General features: G+C 40.8%; 2 protein-coding genes across 2 annotated transcripts; both read left to right on the top strand.

Annotated features, from left to right (window-relative positions):
- Positions 1-10,119: 10,119 nt before the first annotated feature.
- On the top strand, positions 10,120-15,804 carry LOC135605299 (E3 ubiquitin-protein ligase IPI1-like). Its single transcript, XM_065095220.1, has 4 exons — positions 10,120-10,457; positions 11,579-11,748; positions 13,675-13,733; positions 15,256-15,804. Exons 1-4 carry the CDS (start codon positions 10,202-10,204, stop codon positions 15,662-15,664), a joined length of 894 nt encoding a protein of 297 aa, XP_064951292.1. The 5' UTR covers positions 10,120-10,201; the 3' UTR covers positions 15,665-15,804.
- Positions 15,805-17,953: 2,149 nt separating this feature from the next.
- Positions 17,954-21,178, top strand: LOC103969954 (serine/threonine-protein phosphatase PP1). The gene is made up of 4 exons (XM_009383589.3): positions 17,954-18,343; positions 19,823-20,382; positions 20,464-20,655; positions 20,893-21,178. Exons 1-4 carry the CDS (start codon positions 18,148-18,150, stop codon positions 20,914-20,916), a joined length of 972 nt encoding a protein of 323 aa, XP_009381864.1. The 5' UTR covers positions 17,954-18,147; the 3' UTR covers positions 20,917-21,178.
- Positions 21,179-23,185: the final 2,007 nt, after the last annotated feature.

The following is a 23,185-nucleotide window of genomic DNA, read 5'->3' as shown; positions in this document are numbered from 1 at the left end:
CCGTCAGCAAATCCTGCTCTTGCCTCTGCAAGAGTTCATGTCCTTGACCTCTGTCCAAGGAAAGCACTATGCCTCCACTCCATGTTCCATCTTCTATGCTGGCTCCCTTCATGCGGCTTGGGTACTTCGCTAAGTTACACCCAAGTTGCTCCGCTCCATGTTTTTGCATTGAGTTGATGGTGGCCCTCGCGCCTGTTGGGAAATCTTGGGGGCGACATCACATGCGCAGCGGAAGAACAAGAAAACAAAATCCCCGATTCCCAAAGAGATGTTCGTCGTCGTGTGAAGATTGGTGCGCAAAATCTGCGAAACTTAAAACTGCGTATAGAGTAGATTGTGTTACCTAGGGAGATCGTATATCCCTGTTTCCTTGCAGATCTTTAGGAGAGGGTGAAGGAGGTCAAGCGTCCTCCTCTCTAGCGGTGATCCACACGGTAGGGCTACGACGACGCTCCTCAAAACTCCAAGCAGGAGAATAGGAGAGGCAAGCAAAGGCTCTAGCCTATGAGGCTCTGAATCCCTCCTATTTATAGAGGTCCCCTATCAAACCCTAGTGTCACTTGACTCATCGATACACCACTCTCCAATGAGCACCAGTATTGTATCCCTAGTGTCCCCTACACGAGCAGCTATTAGACCAGCTGCATCCATCATATGGACGGGTATACAACACACCAGTTTGTCCGGTTATCACGATGTCCCTCTCGAGTAACCTATGACCGGGATTATTTAGGATATGTGTTTAAAGGTGAATCGATCTCATTATCGTGATCTCATCACGATTCGATTCCCATTGCACAAATCCAAGGACATCACAATATATATATATATATATATATATATATATATATATATATATATATATATATATATATATATATATATATATATATATATATATATATGCAATAGTTATAAAGTGATATACGCCAAAATATAATAAGCAAAAAGATTCTGTATCAAGTCACACGTGCCATCACTCACGTGATTGGCTTGCTGGGCACCTATGACTAGCAATCTCCCACTTGACCTAACACCAATCACCTATATGTCTGATCCCCATCAGACCCTTGTGACGCTCAAAGATAATCTGAGACAACGGCTTTGTCAATGGATCTGCAATGTTATCTTCGGACGGAACTCTTTCCACTACTACATCTCCTCGGGTTACGATCTCTTTAATAAGTTGGAACCTCCTCAGAACACTTCTGATGAGACCCGGGTTCCCTTATTTGAGTAATCGCCCCATAGTTGTCGCAATATAAGGAAGTCGGCTCCTCGCTACTCGACATGACTCCCAAATCTGTGATGAACTTCTTCACCCAAACTCTCTCCTTTGCTACATCTGATGCAACAATGTACTCCACCTCTGTGGTCAAGTCAGCAATGGTATCTTGCTTGGAACTCTTCCAGCACATTGCTCCTCCATTCAAAGTGTACACATACCTTGAATTCGACTTGCTATCATCGACATCAGACTGAAAACTTGAGTCTGTGTAGCCTTCAACCTTAAGGCTATTACCTCCATATACTAGTAAAAGATCCTTAGTCCTTCTCAAGTACTTAAGGATACACTTTACTGCTTTCTAGTGCTCCAAGCCTGGATCCGCCTGATACCTGCTCATGACACTCAGAGCATGCGCTATATCAGGCCTAGTACATAGCATGTCATACATGATAGACCCTATTGCTGAGGCATAAGGTATCATATCCATGTTTGCCCTTTCTTCTGGAGTCTTTGGGGACATACTCGTAGAAAGCGATATCCCATGTCTCATCGGTATGTGACCTCTCTTAGAATTTTCCATGCCAAACCTTTTGACAATGGTTTCTATGTACCTGGACTAGGACAAGCCAAGCATCCTCTTGGATCTATCTCTATAGATTCTAATCCTCAAGATATAGGATGCTTCCTCTAAGTCCTTCATGGAGAAGTGTCTAGATAACCAAGCCTTTACTGTGGATAGCATTTCTACATCATTCCTAATGATCAGGATGTCATCCACATATAACACCAAAAAGGTGATAGCGCTCCCACTTACCTTCCTGTACACACAAGGCTCATCTTCATTCTTAACGAAGTCATAAGATCCGATTGCCTCATCAAATCTTATGTTCCAACTTCGGAAAGTTTGTTTTAGTCCATAAATGGATCTAAGCAACCTACACATCTTATCTGGGTAGTTCTTGGACACGAATCCCTCAGGTTGCATCATATACACCTCCTCCTTAATGTTCCCATTGAGGAATGCAATTTTCATATTCATCTGCCAGATCTCATAATCATAGTGTGCTGCAATAGCCAATAGAATTACGATGGATTTTAGCATTGCTACGGGTGAGAAGGTTTCGTTGTAGTCTAACTCCTTGCCTTTGACGATACCCCTTAGCCACTAGCCTTGCTTTATAGGTCTCTACCTTTCCATCTACTCCGATCTTTTTCTTAAAGATCCACTTGCAACCGATGGGTACAATACCTTCGGGCGCATCAACTAGGTTCCAAACCTTATTGGAGTACATAGAATCCATCTCAGAATTCATGGCTTCTTGCCACTTCCCAGAGTCTATACTCATAATAGCCTCCTCGTAGGTCTGAGGATCAATATCCTCAACATCCTCTCCTCTAATGTCCCACATATCTCTTAGGAGGATGAGATACTCTATCAGACCTGCGTAAAGTTGAAACTTGTGTATTAGGTACCTGAACAGACTCGGGCTGTAGAGTGGTGCTTGAGCTTGGTTTTCCAACCTCGCTCAACTCTATCATTCTCCCACTATCTCCGCCAAGAATATGTTCCTTCTCAAGGAACACTGCTCTCTTAGCTACAAAGATCTTTTGATCCTCGAGATGATAGAAATAATACCCATAAGTTTCCTTGGGGTATCCCACAAATTTGCATCGCTCTGTCCTCGATTCTAACTTATCGGGGTTGTGTCTTTTAATGTGGGCAGAGCAGCCCCAAATCTTAACAACCTTAAGATCAAGCTTCTTCCCTTTCCATATCTCATATGGTGTAGACACTACCGATTTAGTTGGAACTCTGTTCAGAAGGTAAGCTGCGATCTCTAGGGGATATCCCTAGAATAAGATGGGTAGGTCAGCGAAACTCATCTTGGACCGTACCATATCTAATAGCGTACAATTCCTCCTTCCAGAGACACCATTGAGCTGAGGTGTATAAGGAGGTGTCCATTGGGATAATATCTCATGGTCCTTGAGGAACTGAGTAAACTATGCACTTAAGTACTCACCTCCTCGATCTGATCGAAGAGTTTTGATACTCTTTCCAGTCTGGTTCTCCATCTCATTCTTATACTCTCTGAATTTCTCAAAAGCCTCGGACTTGTACTTCATTAAGTACACATATCCATACCTTGAGAAATCATCAGTAAAGGTAATGAAGTAGGAGTAACCACCAATGACACGAGTTGACATGGGTCCACATACATCACTATGTATGAGTTCCAACAGCTCAATGGCTCTCTCTCTAGTTCCACTAAATGGAGAGTTGGTCAGTTTTCCATGAAGGCAAGGCTCACAAGTTGCATATGACACATAGTCGAATGGATCTAGATATCCATCATTTAGTAACTTTTGAATCCTTCTTTAATGGATGTGACCTAGCCTACAATGCCACAAGTATGCACTGTTCATCTCATCTCGTTTCCTCTTGGACACATTTACATTCATGAATGTACTTGAAGCTTCATCAAGCTTTTGTTTCACCCTTTCTGCAAGGTACTCTTTGCAATTCCTCTTCCAGTGCCCATCTTTGTCAAAGTGGAAGCACTGGCCTTTGTCCTTTGCTGGGTTTTTCTTAGTAACCTTTGCTTTACCTGGTCTGCCCTTGCCCTTTCCCTTCTTAAAGGACCTTTCTGCTTTCCTTTTCTTTCTGGTCTCACTAGTGTAGAGAACTGGCTTTTCTTTCTTAATAGTACTCTCTGCCTCCCTCAACATATTGAGGATCTGGGAGAGTCACCTCAAACTTGTTCATATTAAAATTCATTATGAACTGTGAAAAGGAATCTGGTAGGGACTGAAGCACAATGTCCACACACAAGTTATCCTCTAGGATCATTCCTAGACCTGTGAGTTTCTCTATCCACTTAATCATCTTTAGGACATGGTTCTGAACCGGTGTCCCCTTAGTCATCCTAGCACGGAAGAGGCTCTTGGATATCTCATATCGCTGAGTCCTTCCCTGTTCCTCAAACAATTTGCGGACATGTAGGAGAATAGATCTGACATCCATCTTTTCATGTTGTCTCTGTAACTCAGGAGTCATAGAGCCCCACATATAGCACTGAGCAAGAATGGAGTCATTAATGTACTTCACATAGCGAGCGATCTCATCCTCGCTTCCCCTTTCTTTGGCGTAGGCATCATTGTATCAAGGACGTACACGATTTTCTCCGTTGTGAGAACAATTCTCAAGTTACGGAGCCAATCCGTATAATTTGGACCAGTGAGGCGGTTGACATCAAGTATGCCACGTAAGGGATTTGAAAATAACATTTTCTAAAAATAAAGATGCAGTAGAAATGAATAACATACAGATTTTGCAAGAAATAAACTATCAAGATATGAACTTCTATCTTAATATACTCCCACTATTTTACTAACGAGTCACGCGACACCCTCAGCACGTGAAACGGAAGTCTCCGGCAGACTTCTAGTGGGGATCAGGATCCAATCAGCGTCTTAGTATAACCTCACGGACTCGACCAATCACACTAAGCCTAAAAGGTAGGCAATTCTTGCCGATCATAACTCCTTATGATTCCCGTCTTGTTCGGCCTCCGAATCACCATGGTCTCGAGGGACTCGACCAACCATGATGCTCGGTTAAGTCAACACGTTCATTATAAGATGAGTCTGATTTGATGATATACCCTCGAAGGACTTGACCAAGCATACCATGCCCTCAGGTCATCGGTGACATCTCTATGTCATAAGCAAGATAGCGAATCGCGATATAGGTGAGTCTCGAGGGACTCGACCAACTCAACCTACACCGAGAATCGGTTCCTACTTATAATGATGGAAGGCCACGTGGGTCAATCTAATTGCCTCACATTTATCGACTTAATATTATCGAGAGAGATGTTTCTATGATTTGGTCTCCTAATATGACATGTCACACATATACATATTTAATATATATCTACATCGCATGCAAATATATATACATATCTAGTATGTGTATAAGCAATCACACCAGATGATCATGGACCACAACCTAATATGATTAGGCCCGAGCCAGTAGGCCTAATCACTCACATCAAGATCTATGTGTGCAACGGTGCATCTCCATGCCTTGTGATCGTCCATCTCATCCTCGTCGGTTCCGTCGACATCTTGATGCATCGCGATCATCCGTCTCGTGGCTCCCGCTATCGCATCCACGCTCCCGCTGCGTCTCCTCATGTGATTACAACTTAATCATAGGCACGCAAGCCCGACAATAAATGAGAAATATAATGGAGGCTCGCAGACCTCAATAATAATCACAAGTACACACATTACACGGTCCATGATCATCCGTCCACACATCATACATCACATGTATAAATAATCATCATCATGTAGGACTACTAGATAATAATAAAAATCAACTAAACTTTTTAATTAATTAGTATTTTATGAAATCAGGGACATATAGGGAATTTCTGAATTCATAGGGGTATTTTTATAAATTAGACAAAAGACGGAAACTGGAATTTCTCAAATTCCGAGGGGCAAAACTATCTTTTGCCCAGAAAACCCTAATGCCCTACTCCCCTTTGCTGTTGTCGCCGCCACCACCCTGTTGGCGGCGGCCTGTGCGGCGGGGCGAGGGCGCTGCCCTCGCCTGCAGGCGGCACGCCCGCTGGCGACCCTGCTGCTGCAGGTGGGCGCCCCCGCGGGCGGTTCTGTCGGCGAGGCAACGCCCGCAGGCGGTGTTGTCCCGCCGGGCGGCCGCCCCTATGGGGGGGTTTCGCCCGCGGGAGAAGCGGTCGCAGGAGCCTCTGCCCGCGGGCTGCCAGCCCCGCCGGACGTAAGCCTGCTGCAAGCAGGCTGCCGGCCGGTTGCTGCAGACGCAGCCCCTGCGCTGCCTGCCTGCGACTACGCTGCACGCAGGCAGATCGAGGGCAGCAACTATTGCTACCCTTTCTCGTTTTTGCGTCAACGATTTTGACGTCAAAAGTTCTTCCTAAACACAACACACGCAGTTCAAAACCAATCATTCGCACAAACAATCTGGCTCTGATACCACTATTGGGAAATCTTGGGGGCGACATCACATGCGCAGCGGAAGAACAAGAAAACAAAATCCCTGATTCTCAAAGAGATGTTCGTCGTCGTGTGAAGATTGGTGCACAAAATCCGCGAAACTTAAAACTGCGTATAGAGTAGATTGTGTTACCTAGGGAGATCGTATATCCCTGTTTCCTTGCAGATCTTTAGGAGAGGGTGAAGGAGGTCAAGCGTCCTCCTCTCTAGCGGTGATCCACACGGTAGGGCTGCGACGACGCTCCTCAAAACTCCAGGCAGGAGAATAGGAGAGGCAAGCAAAGGCTCTAGCCTATGAGGCTCTGAATCCCTCCTATTTATAGAGGTCCCCTGTCAAACCCTAATGGGTCCTCCCCTAGTGGGTATTGGATCTACATCCAATAAGACAAGGGCTCCGTCGGATATCTCATATTCGAACCTCTACTCATCGCAATGCCTACCATATGTGTGTGACCCTCTAGGCCCAATATCGAGCTGGCCGTGAGTCATACCTGTCAAAACTCCTTCTAACTTAGTGAATTATTATCTCTATAATAATTCACTTGACTCATCGACTACGAACGTACTAGGCCACTATGCTGTAGTCCCTGGACGATACAGGGGAATCCAATCCATTGGACCTGTCTATCCTCAGTTACCGTATACCTATAGTCCATTATCCATCTAATATCCCAGAGACTGTATATCGAGCATGGTGCTGTCAGACCCATACGGTTTCTACTCGAGTCTCGCTCTAATCGGATTCTCCCGAAGAACTCTTTCTCTCTCAACTCGAATGACCCTGGCCAGGGATTTGTCTGAGCAAAAACACATGGGATATTCCTCTCATGACGCCGAGAGTGGATGATCCTCTATCGACACTCAATAGCCCTCGTAAGGTCGACTACCACTCCCAATGACCAGTTGTACTAGATCTGGGACAGCCAAACCTATAAGTCTGGTATCAAAGAGTGGAGCACTCATACAGGACATCCTTGGTGTCTCAAATCTAAGGACCAGATACACCACTAGGACTACGGAATCGCTGTATGACAATAAGGCATCATCAACCATCCAGCATTCCATAAGCGGATCAATAAGTGAACTTATTCTCTAATGAGCACATGTACTGTATCCCTAGTGTCCCTACACGAGCAGCTATGAGACCAGCTGCATCCATCATATGAACGGGTATACAACACACCAGTCTGTCCGGTTATCACGATGTCCCTCTCGAGTAACCTATGACCGGGATTATTTAGGATATGTGTTTAAAGGTAAATCGATCTCATTATCGTGACCTCTACAAGAGTTCATGTCCTTGACCTTTGTCCAAGGAAAGCACTATACCTCCGCTCCACGTTCCATTTTCTATGCTGGCTCCCTTCATACGGCTTGGGTACTTCGCTAAGTTACACCCAAGTTGCTCCGCTCCACGTTTTTGCATTGAGTTGATGGTGGCCCTCGCGCCCACCATTCCACGGGTCAGCCCTCCCTTGAGTCCGATCTCCATATCGACTCCAAGTGTGCCTTCATTTGTGTTGCTTTGGGTCGCTCCCCCACTTGATCTCGCAATGCATCTACCAATGCATTCTCTCGAGCGAGATCATGCGACAACTCCTCGCCGCTTGCTCAGTCTATTGAGCTTCGTGGAGTTGTTGTTTATTGAGGTACTCCTCCTCAACTTGTGAGGTCCGTCCCACATGATTCTCCCTTTGGAGAGCCGGGACTTATCCCTCCTGGATAATTGTCCCGTTGGAGCAACATCTCTCTTCGTTTCGGAGACCACCATCCCCTTGGACTACTCCGATTTGCTGAACAAACTGTGCATTGTTCTGCCTCCTGCAAACACACTTGCTAGATTGCGACTCCACGTCAATACAGCCCCCGCTGCACCACTCAAGGCCTAGCAACATGCTAAACTCGTTGCACACTTCAGCCTCCTACGGACGTATCCTTCATATGCCGAAGAGAAAGTTTTAATGCTCCATGGCGCCGAGTTTCGGTCGCCTTGGGATGGCCGCGAACATTCCATCGTTCGCATACAAGCCCATGCATGAGTACCGAATTCTTTAAGTTAGCAATTCCCCTCACCTCTGTGAGCTTTGCACAACTCTTTCGGTCGTTGAGCAACTCATTCCACTTTGGATAGTCTCATCCTTTACCAAGCACCTCGCTTGCCTTAAGCACCATCAAGTATAGTTGTCAACGTTGAGCCATAGCTCAAACTCAGCCATCCCAACCTTTGTGCGTTCCGCATTCTTCCAAGCTTGTCTGTTCTCGTGGTGCCTCTTGCGCGAAGGGTTGGTCATTCCTCTGAATGCCAATCTCAGATGCCCGCTCATTCGAGCGACTCATTTTCCCTACGTCTTCATGCTAGTTTTCCCCCAAACGGTCACGCGTGTGCTGACTACCCTCAACGCAGCCCTGCTAGGTCCCCCACGTTTGCATGCTAAGTGTTTCTACGAGTGCTTGTCCCGCTCTGATACCATCTATCACGGATTTAGCTGGTTTTGCCTAAGTCGTGCGGTACCCTTGCGTGTCCGTCCGTAAAGGTCAGCCTCCTCGAAGCCTCCCATAGTCCCTTAGGACCCACAAAAGAGAGAACGAGATAAAGAAAACGCCTCACTCGGGATCCACAAGCAAACATCTCCGAAAACACTTCATAGACAATGTAAATTACAAATAGACTTTACAAGCACTGAACAATTGCATAACAAAGGGTAAAATGATCCATTATAGACTGAGAATCTCTCACACGTGTTCACATGACACAACCTTTATTTACAAGCCTAAAGCGACCACCAATCTAACTAAAATGAGATTATTAAGCTTTCGATCGCCCCTTTACATATTGTACAAAGCATGAACATACCAAAAGACATGGACATACATAAGCATTACATCAAACATCCTGTTTAAAGCAGCACATATTCAAATAGAATAGGTAAGTTGTAGTGTTTTGAAGGTCAATGCGGGGAGTTTCATCCCACGTTCTTGGGGCTCTTTCTGGGGACCCACTTAAGTGGCTTTAGAGTAAAATTGCGTACATTGAACTCTCAGTTCACCACCTACTTCTATTCTTTAGCATTTGGTAAATGCCTTTAGATTCTTCCGTTTCCTTGGTGATAGTTTCGTTAGCTAATAATGAAAGGATGGGGAAAAGCTTGTTAGAATTTAGACATTCATGAGGCAATTTTATTATTTTTCGTGTTGTTATTTTTTTTAAAAAAATTAATCTCAACCAATCTATAGTACATTCGATTTACTGCTGCATCTGACTTTAGACGTTTATAACATTTCACCCAATGTTTAGTTTACTCTCCCACATATGGAATTTTACGCAGTCAGTCTTTCCGTTACATTATGTTCATCGATGACTGATGTCACTTCGTCGTCTTCTTCCGGTTCAGGTCAGCTTTCTACCCAAACCGATCACCATTGAATTAGAAAGAAATAACAAGAAAAGGAAAATTAATTTGTGATTGGCACACTGAGAGCCGTTTTACACAAACTACTTAGACTACTTCTTGTACCCGTTTTGCTTACCTGCCTTGCTCATTGCTTGCATCGTCTTTCTTATCCAATCACAGGGCGGGTAGAGCAAAGTGTGAAGCCACAACAGGGCATAGGAGAAAGCATCCCACCGACCACCCGCCCCCCGTTTTGTGCCCGGCCGCGGTGGGTCCCGCAAGATTGGAACCGCCATCAGGTGGTTCCGTACCCAACTTTCTATGCATAAACAGAGCGATGTCACGTGCGGAGCACATGCGATTCGGTAGTAATATATCAATGGCAGCAGTAGCGGTCGCATAGATACTTGTGTGATGGGTGAGAGCCACGAGGGTCGCTTTTCCGTTCCCCCACCCCGCAGAAAGAAGCCCCTGGCTTCTGAGAGCGACCCGTTCTGGTTTCCTTCCTTCCTGCTTCCTCGAATCCGAGGTAGAAATGGAGATATTTCCTGGTGCAAGTGCTAGGGTTCGGAGCGGTGTCGGTTTCCATCGGTTCCGTGTTTCTTCGTGTTCTTGTTGGCGGGTCGAGGGGTACCGACGGTTAGGGCATGAGCGAATGGGGCTCGGGGAGTCGGAGACGGACGCCGGGGAAGGGGAAGAGGTGGTCACATGCTCGATATGCTTTGAGACGGTGATGAGCGGCGGGGCCCGGTCCATGGCCTTGCTGCAGTGCGGTCACCAATTCCATCTCGGTCGGTTTCTTCCTCTGTAGTTCGCCCTCGTCCTCGTGATTATGTGTTTCCGGAACTACACCTTGTCCTTTTCGGTTCGGTTTCGTGATCTGAGGGCGTAAAGTGTGGTGGACATCAGTGATGCTTCCATGTTGCTTTCATTGCTGCCCCGATGACTTCTAGGAGTAACGGATTATGACTACTTTTCGGTGTTTATCCTAAAAAAGATATTATTGCAATTTCTTCCTCTACATGGTCAAGGCGGGGATTAGATGAACGTAGATTATATATTGCATTAAGAAAAATAATATCGGTAGATGGCGAGAGGCTTGTGGATGAGGTTAGGACTGAATGGCTCGACTAGAAAGATCTGAAGAAGCCTATTGAATATAATGCGTCCTCTAAAACACATGTTGAGCCAAAAACCTCAGATGTACCAGTACTCTTTGTCAATAGATAGAAATGTTTTAGTTGTCAAAGATATTTATTTAATTATCACATTCTAGATGCAACTGGAAGTAAAATTTAGTTTATTATCGAGTGAATAGAGTTATCAGCCTCAGTGTTCATCGTCCTCGGAGCATGTTCTATTTCTTTTCAGAGTGGTTGTGCTGTTTTCCTTTATCTCTGAATGTCTCGGATGAGACCTCACAACCTAAGAATTATCTTGATTATAATGACATTGTCTCGATAATACTTCTAATGTTCGTTATCTGAGAGTTAAAGCTCTCTATTTGAGAAGAAGGAACCGTCTTATTTGTCACTTCTCATGGTCTGGGACAAGTTGTCAATAATACAACCTTTTGTTTTATTTACTACATGTTTGGTTAAGTAGTCAGTGACTTCTATGTTAGCTTATGCTTCATTTACTTCTGAGGCCCTCATTTTTTTTTCTTACATCATTATGGTTTTCCTGCCTCCTGAGTGTATCTGCTAAGGACTACCTTATATTTCAATTCCCCAGGAAACTTCAAATTAAGTTTTCACCAACTCTGGTCTTCTCTTTTACAATTTCACTTTATCTCCTGGGTTGTAATCGATTAATCTTCTTGAGAGCAGTACATGCAAGTTTTTTTGCAGTTACCTCTCACATTGGAGAAAATTTTCAAAATTTACCCTGACACTTGAAAGCATCCTTTCAGATTGCATTGGTTCAGCTTTTAATGCTAAAGGAGTGATGCAATGCCCAAATTGTCGGAAAGTTGAGAAAGGGGATTGGCTCTATTCTAGTGGCCCTCACTGCCTGCCGGATGTTAGTGCAGATGAGTGGAGACATGATGAGGACCTCTACAATCTTAGTCATTCAGAAACGGTAATATATATTTGTACTCGGTGTATGTAGACACATGCTTACAGATATATATTCTCTAATGTGTATATATATGTGTTTGTATATATGGATATTAACCATGATCTACGATATTAGAACAAACTATAGTTAAAAAATCATTCAAATTTCATAGCAATCTCTATGTTTATCAAGTCAATGGATATATAATATGTACTAGCTCTCTGCACATGTTAATATCCATACCCATGTTTATCTTTTGGTGTCTCCAAGATCATGTGATCTCGACAGCATTGGAAGCTGAACATGAATATATTTTTTATATTGCTTTGTTGTAGCTGACTAGGATGGGATATTTATGGGTGAGATATTCTTTTGTAACGGCATAGGTTTTACCCTACCCTCTTGCATTATCATAGTAATTATGTCATCTTGTTCCTTACATGCTCCACTCTTAAAATATGAGGCAAAGCCTGATGGGTAAGGTTGCCTAAGAATTTCAGCTAGATGAATAAAGATAGTCTTACCAGTTTATATCGGTTGAACATATTCCTTTTTTTGAGAGTGATATATCTGTTCAAGGGGATTACGTGTTAAAATTTATCATTATTAAGCATTGCTGTATCAATCACAAGAACTTGCAACATGCTTCGTGGCTTCCCGTGATGCTTTGATGGTTGATAGCTTAGATGATTATTAGCTTCTTATTTAGAACGTGAAAAATGGGTCACCTAAAGGAATGGCATGCACACCCCACAATAATTAGATTTAAGGAGAAATTTCACTGTCTTAGTTTTATAAATTAATATAATTAGAAACATTTTGTTGCAGTAGGAAGAAGATAGAATGCTGCACGTCATAAGTTGGGAAAAAGTAGCATTAGTCGACAAAAATAAAAATGTGTAATCTTCATGGTTTTTGACTTATTCAATGCGTAGTCTGCAAGATCATTTATCTCATCATTTCTTTAACTGAATAACTGAATGATGTATACCCGTCAATACTTCCTTTCTTACGTCTTAGCAAGTTACTTTCAGCTCTGTGGTGATTTCAATCCTCGACCAAAAAAGAAGGCATTTAGTCAGGCATGACAGATTAAATTAATTGATGATATTTGGGATATGTATAGATGGAGACTGATCCATCATTTGAGCTTTTCATATCATGTGGTTTTTTTTGTATTTTTGACATTGAACCTTAGCACCATAATGATGTCACGCTTCATTGAGCGATTAAGGTGCAAGTAACAAAAACAGCCCCTCTCTTATAGGGATATAATTGTACATTGACTCTCACCTGACCATATATTGGTGGGTTCCATTGGACCACCTTCTTTAGTGCTTGTTACTTACTACTTCGACAACAAGATCATCTTTGCACCCTTGATACACCATGAATGTCACTGCAATCCAACCTCACTTTCACTTTGAGAGAGTTTTTTGGGTTGCAAAATGGACTATGATCAAGTGTCCTTTTCTGAGACATTGCAGGTTGAACTGTTTCTTGAGATTGTCATATTATTGCCACTTGATTACCAAACTAGGACAAATTTTCTCTGCTTTTTCACATCTATCTTGAGATTTAATATTTTCTTTCACTATTCATATTATATGATGCATTCTAGTTACTTGGGCTGACACTGCATTCCTGCTAACTTTTCTCTTTTGACTTTTGCAAATTTTTGTCGGGATGTGCTTTGATGAAGTCTTAGTATCACATAGTAGTACCCTTGTTCGAATTATCCATCTTTTTAGATCCAATTGAACAAAGAAAGTTTGATGAGCTGCACTTCTAAACTATTGTAAAGTATATTGTAGGACTTTCTATTTGTTGTTTGCTTAATTTTGTTCAATGTTTGATCTGTTCAGTTATTCAGTGGGCATTATTGTTCATAGATTCATGCATATTCCAGAAATTGCAATATAGTTCTCTTTTGATTTGTTTATGCAGACATTTGGAGTCCATTGGCATCCATTCAGTAGATTAGCAAGGATTCCATCATCTTTTGCGTAAGTGTGATATTTAAATGATTTTGTTTTGAGTTCTTTCATTATTTGTTTCAAAGACATAATTTATTAGCTTTAATTATTTGCTATGCTGGAAGCATGATTTATAATTAATATATGTGAAACATACAGTAGTTTGATTAAAATGTAGCAGATACCATAATCTAAGGTGGCTCAATTTAGAACCATATTTTTTGTTTCTGTTTCAGTTAGAAAATTGTTAAAATTAAAGCTGTCTGGATAAATTTCAATGGTAGAGTTTCCAATTTGTATGAACTTATATTTTCCTTAGTTTCACCTGCATCATCTTTCTTAATTTTGTGAGGATGCATTCTGGCTTGTACTGGTTAATTTATTTTAGGAAACTTTTAGGGGTCCTGAATTGTTCAAATTGTTCAATATGACTCATCCAAACTATGGAATTATTTTTTTTTTCCAATCTATTTATGCAGGTTTACCTCTTGAATAAAGTATGTAGGTATTACTAAAGTAATTGCTTCAATCTTATGTTTTTTTCTCTCTTTTTTTCATAGATTTTTCACATTTCTGTAATAAAGAATAGCCTTCTAATTCTTGATTTCATGCCAACGGCATATCGAAACCCTATATGCAACTTATTTTAAAACGCCTCTTTGATGTTTTGCAAAGCTTGTTGTAGATCATTTACTTTTCATGGTGGCATATGTCTATGTGAAAGTTGTTTGCTGGAAAAAACTTGGTTATCCCATTACATAGCATTTGCTGGAAAACCGTGGTTATCTGATAGCTTGTAATGGTGGTAGTGAGTTAACTTTGTGTAAAATAATTACCAGCTACAATAAAGTAACGTTCTCTGAAATATTTATATTGATACAATTCTGTTCTCACATGATTAATGAGTAGAATTATGTGGATACTGGTCACATTTTTAAAACGTGGCAACTTTTTTTACTACTAAGTTAAATTACAACCTGGCCATCTAGGATTATATATGTGCCATTTTCGCCAGTTAGAATATGAAGATAGTGGGAATCTGGATGATGATATGAAATAGTTTTTATTTAATTTTTAGGTTATTTACTTGATTTTTAGCAGTCGTCTGACTTTCGGTTATCTTGTGTTTAGGAACACCTTGTATGTTTCCCAGTTGCCAAGTCGGATCCATCTTGTATATGTTACTTGCATATAAGAGTTATTATTTATGTTCTACACACACATACAAAATCTGGTGTGGTTACCTTGTGAAGCACCTGAATATAAATCTTGACGTTCACCTAAATATGGCGCAAGCCAGACATGCATGATAGAGCTAGCTAATCTCTCGTGTCATCTTCATTCTCTACTGTGCCCTACAAATTTTTTAGGTAGACAGAACATGCATTTTCTGCCAAGGCTAGACAACATTTTGTTACCTGAATAGCCTTTAGACAACATTTTGTTGTTGGTACTTTTTCTTGCTTCTAGTAAAATGAGTAAAAATATGCTGGCCATTTTGTGATTTTAACTAATGCTCATTGCTTGCATTTTCTTACTGATCTGGATCCAGAGCCAGAGCCTCTAGCGCCTCTGCACAATCCTTGGTTCCACCATATCTTAGAGCTCAGGGCAGTGTTCATCAACATAACCAATATCACAATCTACAAAGTGTACATGGATCCCTTATGACAGGTATGCCACAAGTAAGAGGTTTGAGGAGTCTTGGGCCACCACCTCCACTGTCGCTTCCAGATCAGGGTGGATATTTCTTGTTTCCTCCATCAGCTTCATCAGGCCATAGTGCCGTAGGTGGCGAGAACATTGGAAGACATAATTTCTTTGCATGGGAATGTGAACGCTTTGCTCCCTACCCTGTTATGCCTGCACAAATGGAATCGAGTGGGTGGAGGCCTTTTCTGCATCTTACTGGTGAAGGCCAGTCAGAAGGCTCATTTCATCTATCGATACATTTAGCTTGACTGCAATCCTAATGTGAAGGAATTGTCGATTGTAAATGTGTTATATTTCTGTAAATGAACCAACTGTAGTACAGGTTGCCTTGGATGACTGAAAAACATATATATTCTTGCTCTAATCTGGCTGAATTGTTTCCGCTCCACTTGTTCCATTCCATTGGCAGTTAAATTGATGTCTGAGGTGAATCTTCCTCAAAAGCAGGGTAGGTTTCAATACTTGTATCAAGTACTGGATGCAATCACAGTAAACTCATTCTGAGGGTATCCTTGTTCAAAAGGAGATATTATTGATTATCAGGAAACTGATCAGAAAGTAAAGCACTTGTAATTTGATTTATCAGCACAATATTCTGATATGCAACTGAACATTGAGCTTCAGAAGTGCGTTCCTAACAGTTTAAGGTCAGTAATTCTCAGTTTCCAGTACATTAGTACATTAATAGACCCTTGGTTTTCATCATCCAAATAATTGCATATGTTCTGTTCTGTTCTTTTTTTTTGCCCTCTTTAAACCTTTTGAGATATATATAAAGTTTCCAAGTTACTGTGATGTTGATACATTAGAATTAGATGAAAAGATTAGTGGTATTTTGTCAATGGCTTTCTTCTAAGCTTTCCCTGCTTGTTGTCAGAAATAAGCTTCTATGATTTTTTGACTGAATGTTCAGTCCAGAAGGAGAACAATTGCATATGATTTATAGAAGATTGCTAAAAATTGATAATAAATTGCTAGTTGACTGGATTGCTTAGTTTCATTAGAATTTAGAGTGTTCGTGGATTTGGTAACTTTTTATTAATTGTTCTTCATCATGGCTACAATTTAGCTTCCTGTTACACCCTCAATGGCATCACAATGATGGTAATAGATTCATTCCTATAGAGAATAACAGATTACAGCTACATTTTGTGCCCGCACAGCCACAGCTCACAGCAAGGATTGGTCATCGTCTCTTTGCAGAAACTTTGGAGGCCAGAAGAGCGACCATGCTATGCGTGTCTTCTTAACAAAGCGCAGATTTCTATTCTCCATGAGCTGGAATGACACTCACATGGAGGTGGATCAAGTGGTTGCACCACTTGGAGCTACTGCTGCTGGTGGCGTGGTTGGGTTAGACTCGACCATCATTTGATGTGGATTAGGAGGAGGATGATGATGATGTGGTTGCAGTGCATGGAGTGGTGGTTGGTGTGGAGAGCTACTATCTGTTTTATGCAGCCTCCTACAGTTCTTATAGAAAGGGCAAAGATTGGTTGAACAGGTTCTTCAAAGCTTTCCTGGTTTTGCTTGAGGTCAGTTGAAGCTATCAACACTATTCCTGGACGGCTTAATAAGTTACTGCTGCTTGACATAAGCAATTTCCTTCTAGTGCACAAGACTTATATCAGTATAATTCTACCCCTATAAATAGAGGTTATGGCGTGAAATAGTCAATTTTTAAATAAGAAATATTGTGATGAAATGCATTTTTCTTATACTTTTATCACACTATTGCATGTGATTTGAGAAATTAGCCACTCAGATGCATTATTATACACTTTCCTTGAACATTTAAGTTTCAACATACAGATTCTACCAAAGCTCATCACAAGCTAGCCAAACACATGCCGGTTGATTAATTCAAGGACTGCCCTGTTCTGCTATGGTGGCCATAAACAATTTTATTGAACCTGGATTGTGATGTGGCCTAATTCCAGTTGAGTTAGGCATGCCCTAGTGGACCTGTTCATCAGTTGCTCTAACTAGGTCTTAACTTTGTGTCAAACCAAGAAGACCTGGCTCACACATGCTTCCCTCCGACTTCCGATTCTCCTATTCAATCTTGTCATTAACAGCTGTCACTGGATCCCTATATTATAATTGCCTTGCTTGGGATTCACATTTTCTGCTTTTGACTAATCCCAAATCGACTGATGAACATATCTGTGATCCCAAACCTTCCAATTCAAGTTAAATTGAGTTGATCAAACACATTACCAATATTCTAATTATTGGAATGGATCAATGGTTTTGATTCAATCGTGTCGAATTAGCCCGATCATGTGGCGGCCCACCAATCATGTGATGGCAAGCGTGGGCCCGACCGCGTGACAAAGCCAGGAGTCCCCGCGCGTAGCGTACGAGCCGGTGGGAAGACATTCTGGATAAGAGAAGACGGAAGGGTCCGTTTACCAAGAGCCTCAATACCACGCGCTTAATCTGACGGCTAGGAAACTCCCATACTCTAAATCTGACGGATATGTGGCATCGACGCGCTTTTGAATCCTTCTTCCCTGCAAGAACGATAAGCGTCGCTCTTTTCCTCTCGCCTCGTTGCGGTGGCAACGTTTCAAAGCTCTCTGTTTTCCCACGCTTCAATCCCGAATTGGTAGGTTTGGAGGGGGAGAGAGAGAGATAGAGAGAGGCGATTCGAAGCGAAGGAAAAGGCGAATAGAGACGCGTTGCACTCGCTTGGAGTTGGGACCGTTAGAAGGTGAGTGGCGCCAAGATGATGATGACGAGGGCCTCGATGGGGGCCATGGAAGGGCCGGTGCTCGACGACGTGATAAGGCGGCTGCTCAGCGGCGGCGGCAAGCAGGTCCAACTTTTCGAGGCCGAGATCCGGCAGCTTTGCGTCGAGGCGAAGAAGGTTTTCCTTTCGCAGCCCAGCCTCCTCGAGCTGCACGCCCCTATCAAGATCTGCGGTCAGTTCGGATCCTCCCCATCCCTCGGTCGATCTGCAATTGAACTTGGTGCAGTTGCCTTTTGCGAATGGATTTGGAAATTCTTTCTTTCCCCTGGTAAATTTAGATAATTTTGGTATCGTCGTCGTCGGAGGGTTTCTGATAGTGGCATCTAATTGGTCTTTCTTTTCCTAATACGTTCATCTTGATGCCGTCATAGGAGAGAGAGTACGTAGACTATATACTTGGAGGGGTTCCATCTTGGAAATCACCGAAAGCCGAGTGGCTTTGCATTGCTCTGGTGATTTGTTGTGATAGTTTTCTTTGCAGACTCCTAATACATTTTCTTAAGGTTTGAATTAGAACCTATAGTTTGGTTTTATCTACTCTGAAAATTTAGGCTGCTGTTTAGTGGAGAGCCAGAAAGAAGATGAAGGTAGATGACAGTGGCTGGGAATTTTGAGACAACTTTGGAAGAAACCAAATTTCTAACTAGGTTTCTTAATAAATTTGGTTAGTAGAAGACCTGGTTGTGCTTGAGACTGAGAAAGTAATGCAGAAGATTTTGATTGGAAAGAACAGGGGTAGTAATATGGAACAAGGAGATCGCCATGCCTTGTAATGTCAAATTGAGTAATCGACAAGTGGAGAACTGACTATGCATGCTTGTTGACTTTTGAGTTGGCAAAAGGAAAACCAACTAGTGACATTTCCATGCTCATTCCCTATCTTTGATCCATATCAGCTGTTATGCCTTACTGGAGCTTTCATTTATGAAAGTTTGAGTTGCATTCTTGTATATTACTTATATTACTTTAGTTGGTCATCCTGCATATACACTACTCGGTTCTTGTGCTAAGATTATTCACGTTGCATCCAATTATGCTTCTTGGCTTTAATGTGATAACAATCTATATGAAGTAACTTCAAAGTGACCACTTCACTGTCAGTCTGAAATGTGTGCAATCAGGTAGGCTTATTATTATTTGCACATGCTGTAGATGTGGTCACTTTGTTCATGCACTCCAATGGACCTTAAAGCCAAAGACATTGATAGAATTCTTACTTTTAGAAGAATATCATGTTTGTGGCTTCTGAGATAATGATTGGATGTAAAAGAAATACATCTCGGTTTTCAGATCCAGCCCTCTGGCTAAAATTTGTTCACATAGTTTAACACAACTAGATTACCGAAGCACAATAGTAGGGTTGGACAATGACAAATTTTTGTTCCATGTTCTGAATGAAGACAAATTATTACAATTTTGAACAATCAGTAAATGGTATCTAAGACTTATATGACATTAGCTTTTTATCAGATTTCATAATAGAAGATATTTTTTCCTTTCTAAAGTAATCTTTTCACATGCTTCTGATGTAAAATATAAGCATGCATGTGCACTTGAGGACTTTGATTTACCAACGGTTGCTTGTAATATCCTGAGTGATATCCTGGTTTGGGAATCTTTTTAACATTCTGTAATGCCACTTATGCTGCAGGTGACATACATGGGCAATATATTGACCTTTTGAGGCTGTTTTATATAGGTGGATTCCCTCCTAATTCATCTTATCTGTTTCTTGGGGATTATGTGGACAGGGGCAAATATAGCTTGGAAACCATATGCTTGCTCCTAGCTTATAAAATAAAGTATCCTGACAAAGTCTTTCTCCTAAGAGGAAACCATGAAGATGCTAAAATCAATAGAGTCTATGGATTTTATGATGAGTGCAAAAGGAGGTTTAACATTCGGCTATGGAAGACATTTTGTGATTGCTTTAATTGCTTACCCATGGCAGCCGTAATAGATAAAAAGATATTTTGTATGCATGGTGGCCTTTCGCCAGAGTTGGAAAACATTTACCAAATTCGAGATATCTCGAGGCCCACTGAGATTCCAGACTATGGTCTTCTTTGTGATTTGCTTTGGTCTGATCCTGATTCTGATGTACAAGGCTGGGGTGAGAGTGATCGAGGAGTTTCTGTTACTTTTGGTGCTGATAAGCTTGTTGAGTTTTTGGAGAGGAATGATCTAGATCTTATTTGCCGAGCTCATCAAGTCAGTAACTATTGTCATCTCTCCTGTACATTTTTTCTTCGTTAACCTTGCAAACATTGCTTATGCTTAAAATATTTATAGGTAGTGGAGGATGGCTATGAGTTTTTCGCACATAGAAGATTAGTCACAATTTTTTCAGCTCCAAACTATTGTGAACAATTTGATAATGTGGGTGCGTTATTAAGCATAGATGAAAACCTGTTATGTTCATTTGAGATATTAAAAGCAGCCACACCGGGCAGCTCCGATGCATTGGTAAAAATACCTAAGAAGGTAACTTCTTTTCCAAATTCTTGTATTCTTAGGGATGATTTGTGTTTTTCCAGTGACTTCTATGTGAACATGGACATAATAACAGGTTTCTTCACCCTGAAGCAAGTTCCTGGTGTTATATGTTTGACAAAATGATTCTCTTTGAGGATCGTAGAAAAATTTAGCTAGTTAAAATTTTCCTTCTACTTCTCCTTACTCTGTAGACACTAATCAGTTATTCTGTTTTCGAATAAGCAGCCATCTCAAGGTGGACAGGTTTAATGTCTCCATAGTCAATCGTTAGAGGGTGACTCGGGTCGGAGGGCAGGTTATTGTGAATGTGGATCAACTGGAGCTTGCATTAAGGCCCTGAAATGCATTCAACATGCTCTTGAACCATTAGAAGATGAAGTTTGTGTGTCATGCCAGCAAACATCTGTAAATTATTCGACTCCTTGTTGTACAGCAATTCTATACAATTTTCCCCCCTCCTATGCACATGTATGTAGGAGGGCTCATTATAAGAGACTGATTTCGAGGTTCATGCTTCTTTAGGAAGAATTTGAGACCTTTTTGAGTGCTTAAGATGAAAGGTGGCCAAGCAATAGCTTTTGCTTTTGAAGTAATCAGTTAAAACCTGGCAACTATATTGGGGCCACTTCCTTCCATTGCTTAGCTAACAGCTCAAACAAAAAAGATACATTTTACCTTTTCTGTGTTGAGCTTGATTTGCTTGTTTATTATTTCATCCAACTTGGGTTTGCTTAGGCACATTCTTATGCAAAGGGTAAGGATGATAATTAATTAGCTTGAGAATTCACCGGCCAAAATTTTTTGTTATAATTGTGCCCATGTGGATCCTGATTTCAGTTTAATGCTGTGAGCAGCTGATTCGGCTTCTGTGCTTGATTGTCTGATTCTATTCTAATTTGACCCGATGTATCAATTTTATTTTTTTATATTAGTCTTAGTACTATTTAGAAAGTCAACATCACCGTAGAAAAAGGTAGAATGCTTTATTTTAGAATCATTACATGTCAATGATTAGTTAGTACATTAATATAGATCGGTAAAACGAATCTTGTTGAAAGCTTGGGTGACATTTCTTACCCTTGCCATCTCTTGATACATTGACATTTATTAAAATATCGATCCAATTAGTAATTTATTAAGGTATTAGAAGGGATAGATTTATCATTTGGCAAAATATTGAATTATTTATCGATTTAAAATCGACTTGAAATCATCAATTTTGATTTTGAATACATATTCTCGGATCTAAAACTGAACTGTAAAAACTTTTTCTGGTTCAGTTCGGAACCACTAAATTGTTGATTCGGCTTCCGTTCTTGATTGACTCGACTTTGGTTTATTTTAATTTGAGTTCATCTATGTGGTGCCCGAGTCTTACACATTTACAAATAACATGTCAATATAAACACAAATATATATATATATATATATATATATATATATATATATATATATATATATTATCCTTACTTATTTATATATTTATATTTATATATTTATATATATATGATATGATTTATGATATCTACGTTTCATAAATATAATAAATGATATGCTCATATTTTTATTTTTAAGATTTAAGTATATACTTTCTAAAAATATTATTCTGAATGTTCTAGTACAACAAATTAATGTTTGTGTTAAGTATAGTGCAACAAATCAAAGTGTGTTAACGGACTTGTGTATCAGGTTAAGTTATCTTAATATTTAGTGTTGAGTAAAAATATTTAGAGGATCAATTTTTAAGATCGGTAATGTCTTAAGTTTTTATATAAGTTTTAAAATGTTAAGTCATACATCATGATATATGATTGATGCGATACAAATACATCAATATTGATTATTTTTCAGATTAGATACCTAAAGTTTATAGGATTAAACTTTTCATAAAGGGAAGAATATAACATTTTTATCTTTTTAACGATTTATTTGTAAATATAGATATTAAGAAAGGAGAAAGAGAATAGAAGGGAAGAACGGGAAAGAACACAGAAGAATAAAAGATAGGAAGAGAAGGGAGAAAGGGGAGGAGGAGAAGAGAAGAGAAGGGGGTTACAGTTGTGGGGGAGAAGGAAAGGGAGGAAGAGAAGGGGAATGGGGAGGAGGAAAAGAGAAGAGAAAGGGGCTGACAAGTGAAGAATAAAAAAAGAAGAAAGAGAGGAAGAGAAGGGAGAAGGAGAAGGGAGAAAGGAGAAAGGAGAAAGGAGAGGAGGAGAAGAGAAAAGAAGGCTACGGCTACTTGGGAGAAGGGAAGAATAATAGGGAAGAAGGAAAAAGGAAAAAAGAAGATGAGGAAAGGAGAAGGGAGGAAGATGAACAGAGAAATTAAAAAAAAAAAAAGAGAGCAAATGGAGGAAAGAGAGAGAGATCTCGGGATAGGAAGAAAGGAACGAAAGAAATACAAACTCTAAATAATTTTAATCATATGCTATTTTAAAGAAATATTGAGTTAATTTGATAGACTTATGTACTGTATATCCGTTTATATGATGGAGACGATTGATCTTGTAATTGCCCG

Source organism: Musa acuminata, chromosome BXJ2-2 (genome assembly GCF_036884655.1).
Source record: "Musa acuminata AAA Group cultivar baxijiao chromosome BXJ2-2, Cavendish_Baxijiao_AAA, whole genome shotgun sequence".
NCBI lineage: Eukaryota > Viridiplantae > Streptophyta > Magnoliopsida > Zingiberales > Musaceae > Musa > Musa acuminata.
The sequence above is the reverse complement of the archived record's forward strand: the minus strand, read 5'-3'. Positions and strand labels throughout refer to the sequence as shown.

Coding starts and splice junctions, on each gene's coding strand:
- LOC135605299 (XM_065095220.1), top strand. CDS start 10,202: ATGGAGATATTTCCTGGTGCAAGTGCTAGGGTTCGGAGCGGTGTCGGT. Junction 11,749..13,674: donor ATCTTAGTCATTCAGAAACG/GTAATATATATT, acceptor TTGTTTATGCAG/ACATTTGGAGTCCATTGGCA. Junction 13,734..15,255: donor AGGATTCCATCATCTTTTGC/GTAAGTGTGATA, acceptor ATCTGGATCCAG/AGCCAGAGCCTCTAGCGCCT.
- LOC103969954 (XM_009383589.3), top strand. CDS start 18,148: ATGATGATGACGAGGGCCTCGATGGGGGCCATGGAAGGGCCGGTGCTC. Junction 18,344..19,822: donor CGCCCCTATCAAGATCTGCG/GTCAGTTCGGAT, acceptor CTTATGCTGCAG/GTGACATACATGGGCAATAT. Junction 20,383..20,463: donor TTATTTGCCGAGCTCATCAA/GTCAGTAACTAT, acceptor AAATATTTATAG/GTAGTGGAGGATGGCTATGA.